Source organism: Centroberyx affinis, unplaced genomic scaffold, assembly GCF_046629955.1.
Source record: "Centroberyx affinis isolate AG114_WGS23_722 - 3 ecotype Tasmania unplaced genomic scaffold, CSIRO-AGI_Caff_v1 ptg005694l_1, whole genome shotgun sequence".
NCBI classification, from domain to species: domain Eukaryota; kingdom Metazoa; phylum Chordata; class Actinopteri; order Beryciformes; family Berycidae; genus Centroberyx; species Centroberyx affinis.
In genome coordinates, this window is record NW_027282871.1 from 19,954 (window position 1) to 40,112 (window position 20,159).

Below are 20,159 nucleotides of genomic sequence, written 5' to 3' on the forward strand. Positions count from 1 at the left end.
AACTCATTCATCTTCCCTGCCTTGATTTTCTCAGCTGATGAAGGGATGTGAACCAGCAGCATTCTGCACACAAGGCTCTCCCCAAAATGCATTATGCTCCAAAACATTTCCACTAGGAGGTGCAACTGCTCCAATAACACCACCACCACCTACCTTGAGCCCAAAGTGTCGCTGCCAAAAGTGGTATTTGCAGTGTTTGGCACCACTCTCAGTGTCTGCAAAATCCCCGATATATTTATATTTATACAAGTAATGACATATGTGGTGTGATGGAATGTAGTAGAACACGTACGGCTCATCCAGTGTATTTGTGGTAAATCGCACAGGATGAGGCCAAAACATCCTGTGCTTTACGTACGAGGATCAGCAAACATAGAACAGATAAAGACCGTAATCCGGTTGCATCTCATTTCAAACAGACTGGTCGCAATATTACTGCCTTAAGATCCACTGAGATTGAGAGAATGGAGAAGCCACACAAGGACGGTGATCTTGAAAAAAAAAAAAAGCTTCTACAGTGTGGAACTTTTTGGATCTATTCTGCTAAAACTACTGTATGTCTCCCAACCCTTTCTTTAAAAGGAGAATTTGATATGAAAACCTGTGTTGTGATTATTTTTGTCTCTCTGACTCCCCCTGGTGCCCAGACACAGAACTTACAGCGTTTATTCCTCTTTTTCACATCTTATTCATAGAGAGCATTCTGATATTGTATTTAACATTGTGGTAGTTGTAGTGTGTTGAAATGGCATCTGATTGACTGCAATTTTGATTTCATTGATGAGTTTTTCAAATATGCCCACATTTCCCATCATGTGTGTGATTGCTTGATAATAATTTTGCTGGCCAAAATGTTACAATAAAGCAATTGTAGCTTGAATCCAGTATAGTATATTTTTCCATTTCTGCTACAAGCCTACTTTCCTCCAGCACCAGGATGAATGTCTAGCCTACACTTCTGCTCTAACATGTTCTATTATTAGAAAACTTGCCCAGGTGTGTGTGTGTGTGTGTGTGTGTGTGTGTGTGTGTGTGTGTGTGTGTGTGTGTGTGTGTGTGTGTGTGTGTGTGTGTTTTCATACTCAACTGAATCTGCAATTAATACTGTTATGGGTTCTCAACTTGCTTGGCTAAATACTGGTTAAAAAGCCAGTAGAAAGAAGGAAGTGAAACAGTAAGCATGCCAGGTGTGTGAATGAGCACAGTAGTCCAGGTGAGTGACAGACAGGCTCCTCCCACTTGGAGTCCTGAAAAGCAGGTGCGCAACATGACAGGTATGATGCTGGTGACCTCTTCTGACGCAACAACAGCCTCAAGCACGAGTTCACTGTTGTGCCGGGACTCGGCTGTGTTGCCGTGGAAACACCTGTACAGTCACCTCTGTCATTCACAACATTCACACAGCCTGAGGGCACACCCTTAGACGCACCTTAATGCCAAACCTAATAACTCTCTACACCAAAACCATGGGGATCAGAGTGGTGTATAGTCATTATTGAGGCTGTTACCAGGTGAATACCCCTTTGGCCCTTCATCAGTGATCTATCAGATCAGCTGCATAAATTCAAATAAATGGGCTCCAGATAATTTTCTATTCAGGGACTGGAAAATGGTTGAGCAAGATCTGTGTGAAGTGAGTGAATGTACGAATGTGTTTGTCACTCAGGTCCACCTGCGGAGAGTGAGGTTGACGTTTCAGGGGCGTGTCACATATGTCAGCTATTGATCCTGGGAAAGAGACTGTCACCTCTTACAACCTGCCACCACCAAAAGCCAGTTAATCTCTTTTAGCTGAGTTAAAAATCTGCCACACGCAATATACACTGCTGGAGATACGATAACTCAGATTCCTTCAATCTATTTTTAATTCTGTTTGTTTTGGTGCGGCTCCGGTATTTAAATTCGGATTTTTGACTTGCCAAAGAGAAACTTATGCTGTGTGGAGATGAAGACAAAGTCATGAAAGCTTCAGGCACATTCTATAGGGGACCTCCATGTTTCCACACCTCCTATTTTGTCAGGTAACGTTTTGTGGTGCTAAATCTACTTTTCCTTACTGGGGAACACTGATTATAAGAGATCAAAGCTGTAATGAAATACAATAATCAATCAAATTTTTTCAAGTTTGTTTTGTCTATAGTATAGTAGCATATCTTCATTAAGGTACAATAATTATGTAATGCAATATGTATATGTGTAGTGAGTGTTTATCTTAGGTAGATATACAGATATATCTATATCACTTATTGAAACCTATTTTTATAGACATGCTTTCATGTGATGTCTTTACCCTGCTATCTTTACCCTCATATTGTCTTACTCTGTGTTCTTGTCTTTTATCTTTTGGTGCCTTGTTTTTATTTTTTATTTTTTTTTAATCTTATTTTATGATGATGCTGTTTAATTTGATGCTCAAATAGCATTTTGCAACCTGCATTTTAAAAACGTGCTACACAAATGAAGTTAAAACAAAAATTAATAATAATGAAAATTAATAATTATTTACAACAACAACAACAACAACAATAAAAATAACAATAATTTTTATTATTATTAATATTCATTATTATTATTATTATTATTATTATATACATTAAGTATCCATTCATGCTGCAAACATCCTGTTCCACCTCGTCTCTAAGTTGCTCTATTGGGTTGTGATCTGGGAACTGCAGTAAACTCAAATTATGTTTCTGGAAACATGTTGAGATCCATTAGAAAAAGGGCAGACTGTGGCCATGAAGGGATGCACCTGGTCAGCAACAATGTTTAGGTACGCTGTGCTGTTCAACCGATGCTCCACTGGTACTGAGGGACTTAAGAAAAGAACAGATTCCCCACACCATTACAAACCACTAGGCCAACCAGGAAGGATGGATTCACGCTGTTTATGACAAATTCTGTCTCTGTCACAGCATGTTGCAACAGAAACTGGAATTTGTCGGACCAGGCAACATTTTTCCACTCTTCAATCATCCAGTTTTGATGTACATGTACTGTATCATCTTCTTGTTCTTAGTTGACAGGAGTTGAACCCAGCATGGTCTTCTGCTGCCGGAGCCCATCTGCTTCAGAGTTGTATGAGCTGTGTGTTCTTCTGCACACCACTTGTTGTACTGAGCTCTTATTTGCAAACTTGTGGCCCGCTTATTACCTTTAATTAGTCTAGCGGTTCTCCTCTGACCTCTCTGAACAATGAGGTGTTTTTACTGCCACTGACCGGATGTTTTTTGTTTAACTCACCATTCTCAGGAAACTGTAGCGTGTGAAAATCAAAACAGTGCCGCCGTTTCTGTGATGCTGGAACCGGTGTGTCTGGCTCCAACAATAATACCATGTTTACAGTCACTCAAACCATGTGTCTTGGTTGTTTAGTCCAGCAGTAATAGAAGCTCTCAATACTTTATTTATATGTGATTCATTGTGTGGAGGAGCGAGCTGTTTGTTTAAACCTATTTTTTACAGTCTATGGTTAAAACAGGGAGATGTAACCAATAAAGCGTATTAGAGTGTATACTGTATATGCACATTGTGTGTACAGAGCACTGTAGGAAAATAATCATGAAGTAAAAAATATTGTCTTCTGCAACCACAATATTCTTTCATTCACAGCATGATAATATCACAGCTTCATGACAAAGGTAAACCATTCAGAAAAGCCCGGCCCGAGCAAACATTTGCCCTTTATGCCTGCATACCAATGTGTGTGTTTTTGTACTATATTTCTATTTGCAGTTTCCAAAAGCTGTGATAAAGGTAATTAGATTGTTCCAATGTATTGAGGCATGATTTTACTGAAAGGTGTGTCTGAACAGGAATGCACTAAAATGTTTGCTTTAGGATCATTTATCTCTTAAAAGGGATTACGTGATATACTTAGTTGATTAATTGAACAGAAACACAGATATAGCCACAAAGCTATCAAAGAATTGCAAAGAGGGCCTTCAGTGTGTATCCTGAGTTTCCCCGGATTAGATGTTAAGTGCCGTACGTGTTTTGTCAGGTCTGGGAATTTTCAGTGCGACTCGCTCCTTGAGACTTTTCTCCAAATGTCTTTTGTTGAACAAAAGCTCAACAAAAGTGCTGAATGTCTCATTCAATATAATTAAGCCTAGGCCTGATGATAAACATGAAATCATAAAAGGTGATCAAATGATTCTGTTTGTTATATTACAGAGTGAAGAACAGCAAGCCAGGCACACATGTCAGATGTCCATGTTGGTTCCAGATAGCTCTTCTAGTCTTTCTACTCATAGGTAAGCTTTGATGTGAGGAATGGCAAAGTATTTGAGAAGCTTTCGAGGGTAAAAGATGACAAAGGTTGTATGCAGACATAGGACAGGAGGCTCATTAGTCTGTCAGCTGTTGGAGTTATCTAGACTGACATCTCTGAACGTCTATTCAGACATTACACTCTCTGAAATGCCAGTCATTCAGTGTCAGTCATGTAATCAACACAAAGACCCATCCACACACACACACACACACGCACGCACACATGAACACGTAGAATGACTCCCAAATATAGATAACCTGCTTGTCTGGTCTGAGTACTGTCTGTTTCCAAAAAACACAAAAGTTGACAAAGCTGTAGCCTCCGTGCAGCGGAGGTGGAAAATATGAGTAACATGAAAACAAAGAGGAAGAAATGTAAGCTGGAACATTAGTAGTAGTTACAAGTAGACCGTGATAAGTCAACACATAACTCCGTTAGAGCGCTACCTTAACACTACATACTAAGACCGAATGATATCACTACTCACTAAAATTTTGAATCTGTGTACCAATTTCATGACAAAAGTATCTATAATAATATTGCTATGGGTCACAAAATAACAATGAAGTGTTTGTTCTTCATTTGATATTTCTCCTTTTTTCATTTAGTGATCAATGACCAAAGGAGAAATATCAAATTAGTTAGTTCTCTGCAGACAGAGGTAAACCTTTCTGTTTCCCCCATCAGGTCATGCTTCATGCAATCACACTTCAACTACTTCCCTACCTCCCCTTACTCCAACATCAACAACCACCCTCGGGACCACAAGATCCACAGTAACTTCTCCTGCCGTAACACCCGTCCTGTCACACACTAACACAACAAATGTGCCTCAATCAGGTAAACTGGCAAAAACAAACAAAATAAGTCCATCCACAGAGCTATCAGTGCAAACATCGGCAATGACCGAGGTCATATCTCATTCAGCAGCACTCACTCTATCAAAAAATTCCCACACTATCCCTCACAACCTCTGACAAAGCATAATAACTAGTGTCTCTGTCCTTCACAATTGTCTTTCTCTCTGTTCCCACACTGCTACCGTTGACCACACCCATTGTTGCTAACAGTGTCTCATAACTCTGCGGTATGTCAAATGTGGTTGAAAATGTGGTTCATTGTTCAAAAATCCCCTTTTAACATTCAAATTATTAATTTAATGTCGATACCCTCTGTCTTCCATTCTAGTGACCACAATAAAAACATTCAGTGGAGCTCCGCAAACAACAGTCATTCATAACATCACAAAAGGTATGCAAGAAATACTCTCACTACAGTTGAATGGGTGCAGCATAATAGATGAAGACTAATGACAGGACGTACAGGACTTATAACAGAATACGCCCCATGATATAGTTGAATTCTTGGCACTTGGTGATACTGTACAATACAGGAGACGTATGTTACATTGAGCAACAACAGTTTCTCTATAGAGAAGTACAGTAATTCTCACCAGACTATTGTATCTCTTCCTCACCTTTGTCTCTTGCTGTGGATTCAGAGCCACCAGTACAGGTGCAGTGCAACTCCTCACAATCCTGTACTAATCGATGTAAGTACACATGTCCTTACGTACATAAGTCACATGTTGAAATATATATAAATTTAGCATCTTAATTTGTTTTGTTTGATTTTTTTTTACTTCAAGTATGTCCCATGTTTTTTTCCTTACAGCAGTGTACTACTGGCTGGAAGTCACTGTGTATGTGACAGGAGAGGAGAAGAATGAATCAGACATTAGTACCTGGGTATGTAGCCTGGGGTGTGGGCAAACTGGCTATAGACTACAGCAGACTACAGTCTCTCATCCATGTTGTGGATGTCTGCTTCTTAGTCCTATGATAAATATAATGAGAATGCTGTTCCTTTTTCAGCTCCATCATCTGTTTCAAAACCAGTTGGAGAGGTGCGTGTCCCCAAACCATACAGAACCAAACGCCACAACCTCAGATGATGACTTTCTACAAACCACATCTGTCAGCCCCTCATACGAGCCGACACATAACATGACGACGTCGTTACTCAGCTACAACACAACTACAACAACACCTTACAATGTTACCACGGCAACGCTAACGAACTACAGCCTGACAGCCTCATCAACCAACTTCAGCATGATGACGACGCTTTACAGCAGCACGGCGACGATCAAGCCTTCGACAAATGTCACGTCTTCATACAATCACAGCACACCTCTTGATGCTAACTACAGTATGATGACAAGTAGCTGGCCACACAACACAACTGGGTATCACTGCTATGATTTCTTGTGTATTAAATGAATGAATGAATGAATGAATGAATGTGAACTCAGGATGCTCAAACCTTTTCACAATATGGACCACAAAATAGATTTTTTTGTTTACTTTTTGAATACACCCATCTGCTGATTTTACTTATGATTTAGTACAAAAATGCATCTCTGTCTACACTGTAGGTAAGGAGAGAGTGAAACCTATGAACAGCATTTTATCTTATCATTCTTAAGTCATAGTAATGAACTCATGACTGAAATTACACCTCTATTTGTCTAATTTGACCCCTTTAAGGACCTTGAGGGGCCCCAAATCACATCTGGGGACAACTGACTTTTAATTCATTAATTTTGTCACAATTTCTTTTTCAGTGAAATGGGTGATGGTGGAATGACTGGTATCAACCTATTTCAAGTAAGCAATATCTTAATGTGTTCATGTGGGTTACCAGTGAAGAGAAGGATTGTGTTAATCAGGATAGATCCATCTGTTTTAACAGGGAATTGAAGTTTCATGCTCCACAAAAACTGCGATAAGGTCAGTGGAATATTTAACTGTTTTCAAATGACTATCCAGTATCCGTTACCTCCTAATCGTTAACACTGCCACTCAACTCCAGGAAGACTAAATGTACTGTACTGCTGAAGCTGAAGCAGCCCACACGTCCATGTTGTATCCTGCGTTCTCTGTGTCGGGGTGGGAAAAACTCCACGCACATCCATGTGGTGGGAGAAAGAGCGGAAAGAGTGGGTGAGTGTGTTGCATATTCTGAAATACATAATAACTTACATATTGAGCTTCCTAGGGATGAGTTCCCATTATACAAGCAAGGGTCTTTGTCATTGTGCAGGGAGGCTGCCTCAAACAAATGGCCACATGGAGTGCAATAGCTTCACCCAAGATCCAAACATATGCTTTTATACCGGTGCTGTGAACGGATCATGGTAAGCTGCTCTGTATTATTGATCTCTCTTGTTTTTTCGTTTTTTTTTTTACCTCACCCTTCTCTATTATATTGTCATTTGTTGCATTATTGTAAATTGCTCTGGTGTCAGCTAAATTCCTAAGGTAAAGGTAAATGTATATGACAACGTAATGTTGTTCCATACATTTTGTAACATTTTATCTCTCATTGTGTGTGGTTATCTTACAACAGTGAAGAGTCGGGGACTGTATATGTGGCACCTGAAAAGAACTCAACTCATTGTGGCATACCAACAGGTGAGATAATAGCATTTTGCCTAAACATCTATAACTGCAGTACACAAGTTTTTCTGGTGTGCGCGGGATCATCCAAGTTTTGTATCTGTAACTACAGTGTCTTCAGAAAGTATTCAACCCCCTTGACTTTTTTCACATGGTGTTGTGTGTTGTGTTGCCTGAATGTGTCAGGCACATGTCAGCAGTCTGGAGTTTGCAAAAAGGCACATGGGCGACTCTGAGAGCAGGAGGCCAAAGAGTCTGCGGTCTGATGAAACAACAGTTGAACTGTTCAGCCGTAATGCAGAGTGCTCCGTCTGGCAGAAACCTGGCACAGCTCATCACCTGTGTAACGCCATCCCTACTGTGAAGTACGGTGATGACAGCAGCATCATGCTGTGGCAGGGACTGAGAGACTTGTCAGGAGAGAGGGAACTATTAATAGAGCCAAACACAGGTGGATTCTTGAGGAGGACCTGCTTCAGCATGCCCAAGATCCTACATGTTCCCACCAGGACAATGAGACTAAGTAACAATGTTAAAGTCCTTGAGTGGCCTAGTCAAGTCCAGACTTGAATCCCATAGATAATCTGTTGAATGAATTGAAGATAGCTGTTCACAGATGCTCCGATTCCAACTTGAACAGAGTTGGAGCAAATCAGTAAGGAAGAATGGAAGAAAATCTCCAAATCCAGATGTGCCAAACTGATACAAACATATCCAAAACACCAGAGTCCATTTTGAATTCAGGCTGCAACATCACAAATGCAAAAAAGTCAAGGGGGTTGAATACTTTCTGAAGATTTTAAAATGACAACACAAATTTCATGCAGAGTCATAAAATAAAAGTTATTTTTGATGTATTTTTCTGTTTTGCTGCTGTTCTGTACATATTGATGAATTTACCTATGTTTCAGTTAAGAAGAAAGCCTCCTGCAACTGCTCTGCATACTGCAATGGAACTGGTTAGTGCATTATCAATTAACAAGACCAAATTATTATCGCAATAGATATCTGAAATCATATCTTTTGCAACATCACAAAACTTTTGTTATTAAAAGTTGTTAATTTTGTTTCTGTGTTTTTAGCTGCATACTATTATTTGCAAATTTCAATACAAGACCGCACAATGAACTTTTCATACGTCTCCTCTCTGGTGAGTTCCTCTGTGTGTGTGTGTGTGTGTGTGTGTGTGTGTGTGTGTGTGTGTGTGTGTGTGTATTAAGTATTTGTGCTTAATGATGTAACTATCCTTTGCATCAGTTGATGCCTACCAATACCAATAACCTCTCGATTCTCTACAGATTTCTCGGCTAAAAACCCCGCCACCCTGCTCCACAAAGACAAAGTATGTTATTCAATTATTCTGGCATATTCAAATCCATTTGTACTGGGTAAATATATTATGATGAAGAACTGACAATCCTGGTAATGTTCCTTTACAGCAGTTCATGTCCATTGTCCATCATCGCATCTGAATATACGGTAAAGAGCCTCCAAAGCACGTTTATATTGCTTAAGCCAAAAAAAACACATGGCAAATAGATAACTGGTAATAACTGTGTAGAATATTGTGACATTCAGATTATTTCCACTAGCCTACAGCCTGCTCTGACTCTGCGATCAGAGAAACCATACAGAAATCTCTGATTCACCCTCATGGTTGTACATTCATACTCTAACTCACAATTCACAATTATAAGGTATATTATAAGTTATTATAATATACCTTATAATATATAGTATATTATGAGGTATATTCCTGTTACAGGCCTGATACAGGCCTTTTTTTTTTTTTTTTTTGCAATTGCTTCGCACTTATGCACTGCTGCACTTCTTTTAAAATGTTGTATTTTACTTGATTTTATACATTCTATGTACTCTATTTCTTAACTTTATTTTTATTATTATTCAGTGGGTTATATTTTCCATCTTATGTTATGCTCATTCCATGTCTATTTTCATGCATGAAATTTCTTTGTTGTAAAGCACTTTGAGCTGCATTTCTTGTATGAAAGGTGCTATACAAATAAAGTTTAGTATTATTATTATTATTATTAAGAAGAATGAAGCATTGTAAGTTCAAACACCAAAACATACCTGAATGTATTAAGTTAACATCGTCACATGACCTAGTTTTCATACTGTGTGTCTCATTTTCACACAGGATTCCTATGTGAACTGTGGGGGCGGAACAACAAAGTGAGTCCTATCTTATTGTCATATTACCTTTGGGGGAACTTGCCATGTGCTGATACTGAACTAATCTATTCTCTTGTTTTATTTCTAGTCTCCATAGCTGCAATGTGATTGTAAGCTTTGCCCACAAGGTCCCTGTGTGCGCTGTCTCCACGGCCTTACTGACTGTGCTCCAGTCCGAGGAACACATCCACTACGATGGAAAAGTGACTCGAGCAGGTGCGTGCATTAGCCACAGCAGGGAAACAGCTCCACGCACGTGTTCAATATCAGTTCATACAGTGAAACAAAATAACTGCAGGTGTGTCCTGTAAGACTTATCATTTGTGTTTGATCTTCTATGTCACATAGCAATTTGTGGGGATTCAGGAGTCAGCGGAAATCCACTGAAATCAAACTTCACATGGGTTTTCATAGACTTAAAGCCCTCTGAGTTTTGTTTGGCGGAGGAGTATGTGGCTGACATCCTCAGCTGGTCTGTATAATCTCCTTACATTCATATCTTCTACACTAACTTAACTAAATCTTAAAAAGTCAGTGGACATGATAGTAATTTATTGCAGGGCTGTTTGTACTGTTATTGCACAGAATGTGCAACTTTATGTCGGATTTCTAAATGTATATTCACTTAAGATCTTATTTGTCTCCTTCTCTTTCTAGTCAAAAAGGACAAAATAAGTGTGTCCTCCTGAAACAACAGTGTGATAAGAGCATCATACCACCGTTTACTACCGCCAGCCCAAATGCAACAACCTCTACTCTGATTCCAACCTCTGTACAGCAAAACACCACCTCCCCCTCTGTAAATGTAACTTCATCCCCACTGAATACAACAGCTGCAGCCCCCAATACTACTACTGCTGCTAATGTCACAATCACAGTGACAGCAGCACCCAACACAACTACAGCCACTGGAAATGCAACGATTTCTTTGAACACAACGACTTCTATGAGTCCAACAATTTCTATGAACACAACGATTTTTATGAACACAACGACTTCTATGAACACAATGACTTCTATGAGCCCAACGATTTCTATGAACACAACGACTTCTTTGAGCCCAACAATTTCTACGAACACAACGATTTCTGTGAACACAACGATTCCTACGGGCACAACGATTTCTACGGGCCCAACAGTAGTCCCTGCAACCAACATAACAGGTTTGTTATCATCTCAGCTGTGTGTAGGACTGTGTTGCAACATCCATGGTGCTAAACTTTACTCTGAAGTATTTTAACCACACTCAGAGGAATTGTAATTGCAAGTAATCGTAACTGAACTCAGAAAAAGTGTAACTGAAAGAGAGTAACTGTAACTGTATTCAAAAGTGGTGTAACTGTAAGAAAATGATGATTCACAAGTGTACATCTTAAGTCACATATGTGTTTTTGGTGTTGACATAAGCATGGAACTTGCACACACACCATTACAATCTGATTGGTTGGCTCTGTAGCCTATGGCCATGTGCATAATCAAAAACGGTGCCACCTCAACTGACAGTGAATTGTAACTGTGCTGTGGGAATCTTAAGTGGGGAGATCATAATAAAATCATAGTAAGTAATAGGTGAGTACCAAATCTTGGTGTGTTGGCACAGTTTCAGGGCAGATTTTAATTTCTTTTCTCTGTCCAGCTGTGGAACTCACAATCAAGTTGACATAACGATTACAATTTGCAATGGTGTGTGCAATTTCCATGCTTAAGTCAACACCTTAAACACATATGTGGCTTAGGATTGTGAACCGTTTTCTTTCAGTTACAATGTATGTATGTATGTAAACCTTTATTTATACAGGGAGGGCCATTGAGAGCAAGCTCTCTTTTTCAAGGATGCCCTAATTACAGCACAAGATTAAAAAAACACATTACAAACATTATAGTACAAAAAACAAAAAAAAACAAAAAAACAAAAACAAAAAAACAATACTTTTGATTCAGTTACAATCCAGGTTTAGCTCCATAAACATCTAAATCTGACAACAGCATGAGCCGGGAATTCACTTTGGATTCCTGCACTTTCACATATCATAAGCTACTGTACAGCAGTTCTAAGTATTGTTTTTCCCCCAGAACCGCTGACTACAGCAGGAAGCACAGAAGGACAAGCCAACGCGCTGCTTGAGCTGACTAGGAACGTGTCCAACCTGAACTCCAGCCAGGTGGATCAGCTCGTGTCTCAGCTGGAGGCTCTTTTGGCAGGTCCGACCGTCAGCCTGGCACTGGGAAACACCTCCATCCACATTGTCAGCAACCTGCTGGATGCTTCTCCTGACACAGTGGCCGACTCCTCCAACAGGTGAGCTCTGCTGAAGGAAATTATTTGTTTGCATTTTGCCAGAACTACAAATTGTCTCTATTAATTTGACATTCAAATACATTTTCTCCTCTATTGTGCAAAGTAAAGAGTGTGGATGGAATGACCGAAAAGCCTTTAATGAAGATTGGCAATATTATTAATATGCACAAAAAAACCCTCCCATTTGTTGTATCAGGATCATAGGGATTGTTGATACAGTGGGGTTGAAGCTGGAGATTGAAGGAGAAGCTGAGACCATCCTGTCCCAGGGTCTGGCTCTGTCTGTGAAAACGACCGATGGCAGTAATTTTGAGGAAACGTCGTTTTCCATCTCGGACCCCAATAATGTACAGGTATGACACAAATATTCCAGTTTATTACACCTGTAATACGTATATTATGAGTCTTAAATCATGGGGAAAATATTGAAAACATCAGTACTGCCAGATTCAAAAGTGCTGTGAAATGCTGGTTATTTTGCAGTAAGCATTGTGGCTAAATTTAGGCCACAGGTACACAGGCTTTCACCTCTGACCTATGACTAGTTCCTGTTTACCACCCCTCCCCCTTGTTTGACGGACAGCCTGCAGCTCCTCCTACAAACCCTATTGTTCTGAAGAACCATGAAGGTTCAGGGCTTCTGGAAGTTCATTTTGGGAGGTTCTCAGAAGCAGTTCTGAAGAAGCATATCCAGGCCTTTAGTGATTAGAGATCTTCTTAGAGATTCATCTTAGTCAGAGACGCCCTCTAGAGGCCATCTCACGAAGCGACATCTCACTAGTGTTACCTGACTAATTGACTGACTGCCTGACCTGAATTTGCCGCATGATGCCCTCGGCTACGCCGTGGGAAAAAGGTCTATTTTATCATGAGCCTTGCATCAAAAAATGATCTACAAATCCATCCTGTCCCATGTGTGTGTTGTGCTGCAGGTCCGTGGGGATCCCAGGACCAGGAGAAGTGTGAGAACAAAGTCCTCCATCCCTCAAGGCTCCATCAGGTTGCCCCCTTCTCTCACACAGGACCTCACCACCCAGGAGCAGCAGCAGGCCTCCAGAGTCCAGTTCAACTTCTACCAGAAGAGCACAGTGTTCCAGGTCAATACATACAGTAGCTCCTATACAGTATATTTGCATTAGTAGCTAAGGCAAAGCAGGACCACACCCCATCATTATCAGTTGTGAAGGCTAGGACTTTTTGCTTGTTTTGAAGTGAGATGTTTTTATGATACCCTTGGTTTTTTATTTCACCTGTAAAAATGTTTCTCTTCTGTTCTGTTTTTTTTTTATCGTTTTACCACTGTTTCTATCCTTTTGCTTCTGTTTTATCACTGAACTACATTTACATCTTTACAAATTTAACACTTGTGTTGTTTCCCAATGGCGATGCAGGACAGATCCTTGGGAGAGCGCAGGCTTATCAGTGGGGTCCTGGGGGCGAGTGTGGCCAACCTGTCAATTACAGGACTGGAGGAGGACATTGTAATTCACCTGAGGAACACAGAGCCCATTCCAGTGAGTCAATTTCATAAAACTTTCAGAAAACTGCATCTAACTGTATAATATGTTCCGGAATCTATTTAGTGTTATATCCCACTCAAATAAACTAAACAAGAAACAACACAATAAACAAAAGGCACCTCTAGGATTGATATATAATTCTGTCAAAAATGGAGAAAAAAAAGAAATAGAAAACCAAAAGCACAAGAGAATTTTTTATACAAAGCAACAACTGGAATTCAAACACAAACAAGCATCTGAACTATGAGGACACATCAGTCTGTTCCACAGGCTGGGACTGGCCAGGATGCATGATCAACACATCTCTCACATTCCACCATTCAACAAGATGGCCCCCGCAGGGAGCAATAAATCCAACATGACACCCTATAAACCTAACCCCAAAATGGAAAGATAAAGTTCAGCTCACCAGCAGTCACTCAGAACAGAGAAGAAGAAAAAAAAACAAAAAAAAAACACAAGGTAGTGATAATAAACTGATACACTCTGTTTTGCATTCTCCAAAATCACAGGCTAATTTTGTGGCTTCGTGTGTTTTCTGGGACTTTACACGGAATGGTAAGTTTTCTACTGCTGTCTATCGGAATGAAATGAAGTTAAATGAACCCTGATGAAAATGTGATTGATCTCCTCTCCTGTATTTTCTACCTCTAGATGGATCAGGCGGTTGGAACCCAAACGGCTGCTTCGTCCGAAACAGCACGGACAACGAGACAATTTGTGGCTGCAACCATCTAACCAGTTTTGCTATTCTGCTGGTAAGATGGTTACTTTCCTTTCCTTTCCTTTCCTTTCTTTTGTTTTCGTGATACTCTATTGATTCATCCCCAAAGGAGAAATCCATCCTTTCGCTTGCCCCACACCATTCAGTGTCTTGCTCAAGGACACTTCAGCAGAGCATATATTTACTGATAATTGTTTTGTTTTTCTTCTTACAGGACCTCTCTAGACAGCCTCTAACCAGTCGCCTCCAGGCCACCATCCTTACTTACATAACATATATTGGCTGTGGAATATCCGCCATCTTCCTAGCCGTCACCCTCCTCACCTACTTGGCCTTCGGGTGAGTCAGAGAGCCAAAAGATACACCCAATCAAGACCAAACATTATAGACACATTGTGAATGACCTGATGATTGGGAGGAGTCCGTTGAGAAGTTCTCTTAACCATTTGAACACTTGCAGGAAGCTGCGTAAGGACATCCCGTCTAAAATCCTCATCCAGCTGTGCCTGGCTCTGCTGCTGCTGAACCTGGTCTTCCTGGTGGACTCGTGGCTGGCTCTCTACCCGGAGGCCGTGGGCCTCTGCATCTCCACTGCCTGGTTCCTCCACTACTTCCTGTTGGCCTCCTTCACCTGGATGGGGCTCGAGGCCATCCACATGTACCTGGCCCTCGTTAAGGTCTTCAACAGCTACGTGTCGCGCTACATGCTCAAGTTCTCGCTGGTCGGCTGGGGCATCCCACTCCTGGTGGTCATTATCGTTATTGCAGTTGACAAAGACAACTACGGCCTCGTCACCTATGGGAAATTCACTGATGGCTCTACTGATGACTTGTGAGTCTTTTTGTGAGATCTGTAAGATGCTATATTTGCAGTAACATGTACATTATTCTTTAGAAAAATGTGAATTAAAAAATATATCATCAAGATACATGATATACGGAAGAGTATTAGGGCCATTGTAGGTGATTTTTATTTTATTCTGAGAAAAAAACTCAGAAATTTGCAAGATTTTTTTTTTTTTTTTGCAACTTTCTGACTTTAATCTCAGAATTTCAGAAATTTTTCTCAAAATATTACCACCCTTCCCCCAGCTGTGGTAAAAAAAAGAGAAATACTAAAAAAGGAAAATACTAAAAAAGAAAAATACTAACGCTTTGATTCTCTCCCACAGTTGTTGGTTGAAAAATGACATTGCCTTCTATGTAGCAGTGGTGGCCTATTTCTGTGTCATTTTCCTGTTCAACCTCATCATGTTCGTTGTGGTGATGGTGCAGCTGTGTCGGATCAAGAGGCAGAACCCCCACAACGTGCAGCACCGCGGCACGCTGCAGGACATGCGAAGTATGGCGGGGATAACCATCCTCCTGGGCCTCACCTGGGGCTTCGCCTTCTTTGCGTGGGGGCCCGTTAACCTGGCCTTCATGTACCTCTTTGCCATCTTTAACTCCTTGCAAGGCGAGTTGCTGACTCATCTAGCTCTAGCTACTGACTTGACAGAAGTCCAATACAAACATGGGAGCCATACCAACTGAGGCCTAGACGACATTTCAATGGCACGTCTATGCTTTAGCTCTCATATAGCCCAAGATCTTTTTTGGCTATGTATAGAAAGTTTTACACCAAGCAGCAAATACATTATTACATATTTAAACAATTCATACACAACTGTAAATATCAGAGGACTCCATATGTACAAGATAATACTGTTTTTGTAATATACCCCAGAAAACGCAATCTATAATCTAGACGTCTACTAAACTTTCACTTTTACACCCTGTGTAGCCTCATTTTAGCATCTATTTAGACGTCTTTTAAACGGCTAATCAATGTAAATTTTCTCAGTTGGTACTGTACCTTCTTTAATTATTAGGGTCCACAGCAATAATAATAATAAGAATGTGTTGGTTTCTTTATAAAGGTTTGCTATTTTTGTTTTGTAGGGTTCTTCATATTTGTGTTCCACTGTGCGGTGAAGGAAAATGTGAGGAGGCAGTGGAGGACCTACCTGTGCTGCGGCAAACTGAGACTAGCAGAGAACTCAGGTCAGAACCGCTCACTTTAAACTTTGCAGCCTGCCAAATCTGGCAGGCTGCAGATTTGGCCTTCCAGTAGCCCTCTTACTGGTTTATGATTATTTAGCCTCTTCTGAATATGGAGATCTTGCTCCTTCAAAGTAAAAGATGTGAGTAAATTAGATGCTTGATGATTGTAATTAATCGCATAACAAAAGCTTTACACTCATTTTGCCTTTTGCCTGATTCAAATATCTTCTCACAGAATGGAGTCGTACAGCAACACAGAAGACCGTGAAGAAGTCATCAGTGACCCGAGTTACATCTCTTCACTCTTTCAAGTCCTCCCAGTCCAACAACTCCTCCAGCTCCTCCTCTTTCCTTGTCAGCGACTCTTCAGAGCAGCTCAGTGGCGTTGGTGAGCAAAGCAAATCTTTGTTTTTGAGCCATGGGAATGTTTCTGTTTAGAAAATCTGCATAGAGGGAACATGTTAGGGAAGACAGATAGAGACAGAGCATTCTTCTTATCCATGCTGATTCACTTTATGGCTCTGAACTGCCACTGTATTACGATAACCATAGTATGTAGAAAAGTGCATGGCTTACTAGGGCCATTTCAATCTCAGTCACAAGCAGCTGATCCTCTTAGCCAGGCTCTATGTTTCACCTTTCACCTGTCAATGTGTCACTGTGAGTGCGAGTCAGGACGGCTAGGCTGGGAGTTGTGTGGTCACTGCTATGTCAGCGCTTGACTGTTTTTATATGTATGACTGTATTTATATTCTCAATATTTAGGAATGTGTTTTAGTGAGTGCAGTAATCTCAATAGCAGGATTTACTCAGCCTAGCTCATTTAATCAAAAACAGGTTGTATCTCGCTGCAGCTCCTTCAATATGTCTATTTTGACCAATGCTGCCAGCTGACTTTATGCAGTGGTTCTCAATCCTGGTTCTCTGGACCCAGAGTGCTGCTGGTTTTCTGTCCAACCAGATAGTTCACTGCATTCACCTGGTATCCCAGGTGTAAATCAGTACCTGATTAGATGGCTACAATGAAAACAGGCAGGGCTCCGGGTCTTGAGGATCAAGATTGAGAACCACTAATGTGGAATATTACTGATCACTGGCTTCAAGTTATAACAAGGAAGTCAGAGGATGCACCGTCCTTTGTTCCTTCACACACCTAAGCCCTGAAAATGAGAAATAATACCCCAGGCACCCACATGCACAAATCAAAACCAAGCATTAGATTTTGACAAATACTTCAAAGTGTGTACCAAATTTGATTAGTGACTCAAAAAACAGATTGTTAGCATTTGAGGTGCTCTCTACAGGTCAGTTTTAAAATGCCTCTGCACGCATGGTCCTCTGCAAATTTATCAGAAACAGCTCTGTAGTGACTTGCATTAAGGAGAGGCAGTGACTCAGTTATACCCGTTGCAGGCAGTCCATTTGAAGACAGAGCCATCACAGCTGATGAAGAGCCCAGCTCCGATGTGATCCTCAACGAGCTCAACAGGCAATACAGAAATCAACAAACACCCTGACCCAATAAACTCAGAGGACTGCTTGATTTATATTGAAATATCTGCATGTAAATGCTGCATTAATACAGAGTAACTCATGTTAAAACCTTCTGTATGTCAGATCTATGATGATGACTTGGAATGGGCCGTGGAAAACCTGCTTGAGTTATGCATGCATTACTGTGCTTGATTTGCACACTATTCTATATTTTTAAGAATTATTTTTTTACTGCATTTCCAAGAGGAACCCTCAACAAGCTATGCCATTGTACTGTGATGTTATGTAATCATGTTCCAATTGTACTTTAAATAAATATATTAATAATAAAAGAAGAAAACACTCTGGACCACACAGGAGAGTGACACACCGATGTCTTTGCTCCATACTGTTGAGATACACAGTCCAGTCCTCACACCAACCTCTGGCTGCTGACTCATCAGACATGAGACAAAAGCAGACTGGGGAGAGATGACAGATGTTGTACTCATGGGTTAGTTTTTTTCAGAACAGAGAACCTAAAAACGTCAACACCAGGCAAAGTGTGCAGAAGACAGGCCAAAGTATTGCATAATTTTTTACATTTTTGTTAAATACAAAAATGGAATTTATCAAACGTGAAAATGTAATGTCAAAATTTGTCACAGTGAATTTGTGACATAACACTGGCTAGCTGTTAATTAATATCTCAAGTAACTCATAAGAGTTTTGCTACTGCAGTTTTACATGGCAGTCATGTTAGCGCCATAATCCTGCTTCATGCCAGCTGTTGAGGGGCTTTCTGCAGAGCGGTGGATTCACTAGCTTCCTCTCACAAGTGCTGTAACAAGTGCTACTAATGTAAGAGCAAGATAAATCCACCATATCTTAATGTGACAAATCTGCTCAGCTGTGATAGCGAGCACAGAAAACATAAAAAATGCTCCACATTTTTTTAAGAGAAATCCACTTCATTGCACACCCAGGCACATTTGAGTAGGGACTGTCAATCATTAGGTAACACTTTGCATTAAATATGGTGTAAATTCATAACAGCTGAACAAAACCTTCATAATAACTATGTCACATTCATGAAGATGAATGTTAATGTTAGTTTTAATGAAGTGTTCATATCATACTTGTGGCACAGCAGTGGCAGTGTGTAAAATTAGTGATTAAATAAAAGTCCTCCTGACAATTGTCTGTTTAGGTAAAAAAAATGAAAGCTTTGTCTTAGCCAGGAATGTTATGAAGCTGTTATGATTGTTTGTGCCCCTCCATCCCCACCGTCACCCTCCGGTTTTACCCACTTATCCATGTGCCCAACTGGACTCTGTTCCACTGATTTGTCACAATTTATGAAAGTAATGAGCACCTAATAGAGCTGAAATAAAAAATGTATCCTTATCCAGTAATCTGCCATTTAGCTGTTCAGGTGTCATCACTGTGCCGTGATCTGTGTGAGGTGTTACCTATCTAGCTATGTTACAAAGCAATATCTACAGCTGCATGCTCTGATCTGTGTTCATATTTTTTCCCCCAAGAGTAAAGAGCTTTCAGAAGGGAAAGTGTAGCACTAGATTCTTCTGTGTTTTTTTATGCTGACTTAACTTTCCTGAGCCCCAAGTCCATCTCTGTGCAAATATCACCTAAGTGGTCTTCCCACGGAAGAGAGAAACTCCCTCCCAGACTGGTCACAGATATCTGCTGTTCTGTCCTAAAGCTCCCCCATGTGAAGATTCATGTCAGCTGATTTTTAGTAATGGTTGTCTCCTTCTTGCGGGGTTACACATTAGCAGAAAACACTTGTTTGACTGAAGGAAGTCACCCATACTACAGCCATACCAAACTCTATCAATGGTTCATGCTTTATGTAATATTGCTTTTTTAATCAAAATGTTCTCTTAAAGCTGCAGTAGGTAACTTTTATGGATTCATATTTATTTAGAAGTAATATAAATACATTGCTGTGTTTGGTGGCCAAAGACGAGCGGGATAATATGTCAGAACCTCAGAAACAGCAGTAGCCTCATTCTTCTGCTACTCTCTTTTCAATGTGTGGAAACCCATCCGACCAATGAGGAGAAACCTGAGACAGAGGGCGTGACTCTGTTCTTCAATCAATCGCTCCTCCTGTCACTCACTAGGAGTGTGAGGCGTGGTTGGA

General features: G+C 40.4%; 1 protein-coding gene across 1 annotated transcript; it reads left to right on the forward strand.

Annotated features, from left to right (window-relative positions):
- Positions 1 to 1,803: 1,803 nt before the first annotated feature.
- LOC139667664 (adhesion G protein-coupled receptor L3-like) lies at positions 1,804 to 19,558 on the forward strand. The gene is made up of 32 exons (XM_071547149.1): positions 1,804 to 2,021; positions 4,177 to 4,256; positions 4,964 to 5,116; positions 5,465 to 5,527; positions 5,778 to 5,828; positions 5,951 to 6,024; positions 6,151 to 6,524; positions 6,903 to 6,945; positions 7,031 to 7,068; positions 7,151 to 7,281; positions 7,382 to 7,475; positions 7,688 to 7,752; positions 8,649 to 8,696; positions 8,820 to 8,887; positions 9,036 to 9,079; positions 9,177 to 9,216; positions 9,899 to 9,933; positions 10,022 to 10,149; positions 10,282 to 10,405; positions 10,591 to 11,096; positions 12,007 to 12,232; positions 12,429 to 12,585; positions 13,165 to 13,329; positions 13,624 to 13,746; positions 14,265 to 14,310; positions 14,407 to 14,510; positions 14,691 to 14,815; positions 14,937 to 15,308; positions 15,649 to 15,932; positions 16,418 to 16,519; positions 16,755 to 16,907; positions 17,933 to 19,558. The coding sequence occupies exons 1-32, from the start codon at positions 1,933 to 1,935 to the stop codon at positions 18,034 to 18,036; spliced, it is 4,209 nt and encodes a 1,402-aa protein (XP_071403250.1). The 5' UTR covers positions 1,804 to 1,932; the 3' UTR covers positions 18,037 to 19,558.
- The last annotated feature ends 601 nt before the right edge of the window (positions 19,559 to 20,159 follow it).

Excerpts from the sequence above, each read along its gene's own strand:
- LOC139667664 (XM_071547149.1), top strand. The coding sequence starts at position 1,933 with ATGCTGTGTGGAGATGAAGACAAAGTCATGAAAGCTTCAGGCACATTC. Across the intron at positions 5,117-5,464 it reads AACAAATGTGCCTCAATCAG|TGACCACAATAAAAACATTC; the intron begins GTAAACTGGCAA and ends CTTCCATTCTAG. Across the intron at positions 6,525-6,902 it reads TGGCCACACAACACAACTGG|TGAAATGGGTGATGGTGGAA; the intron begins GTATCACTGCTA and ends TTTCTTTTTCAG.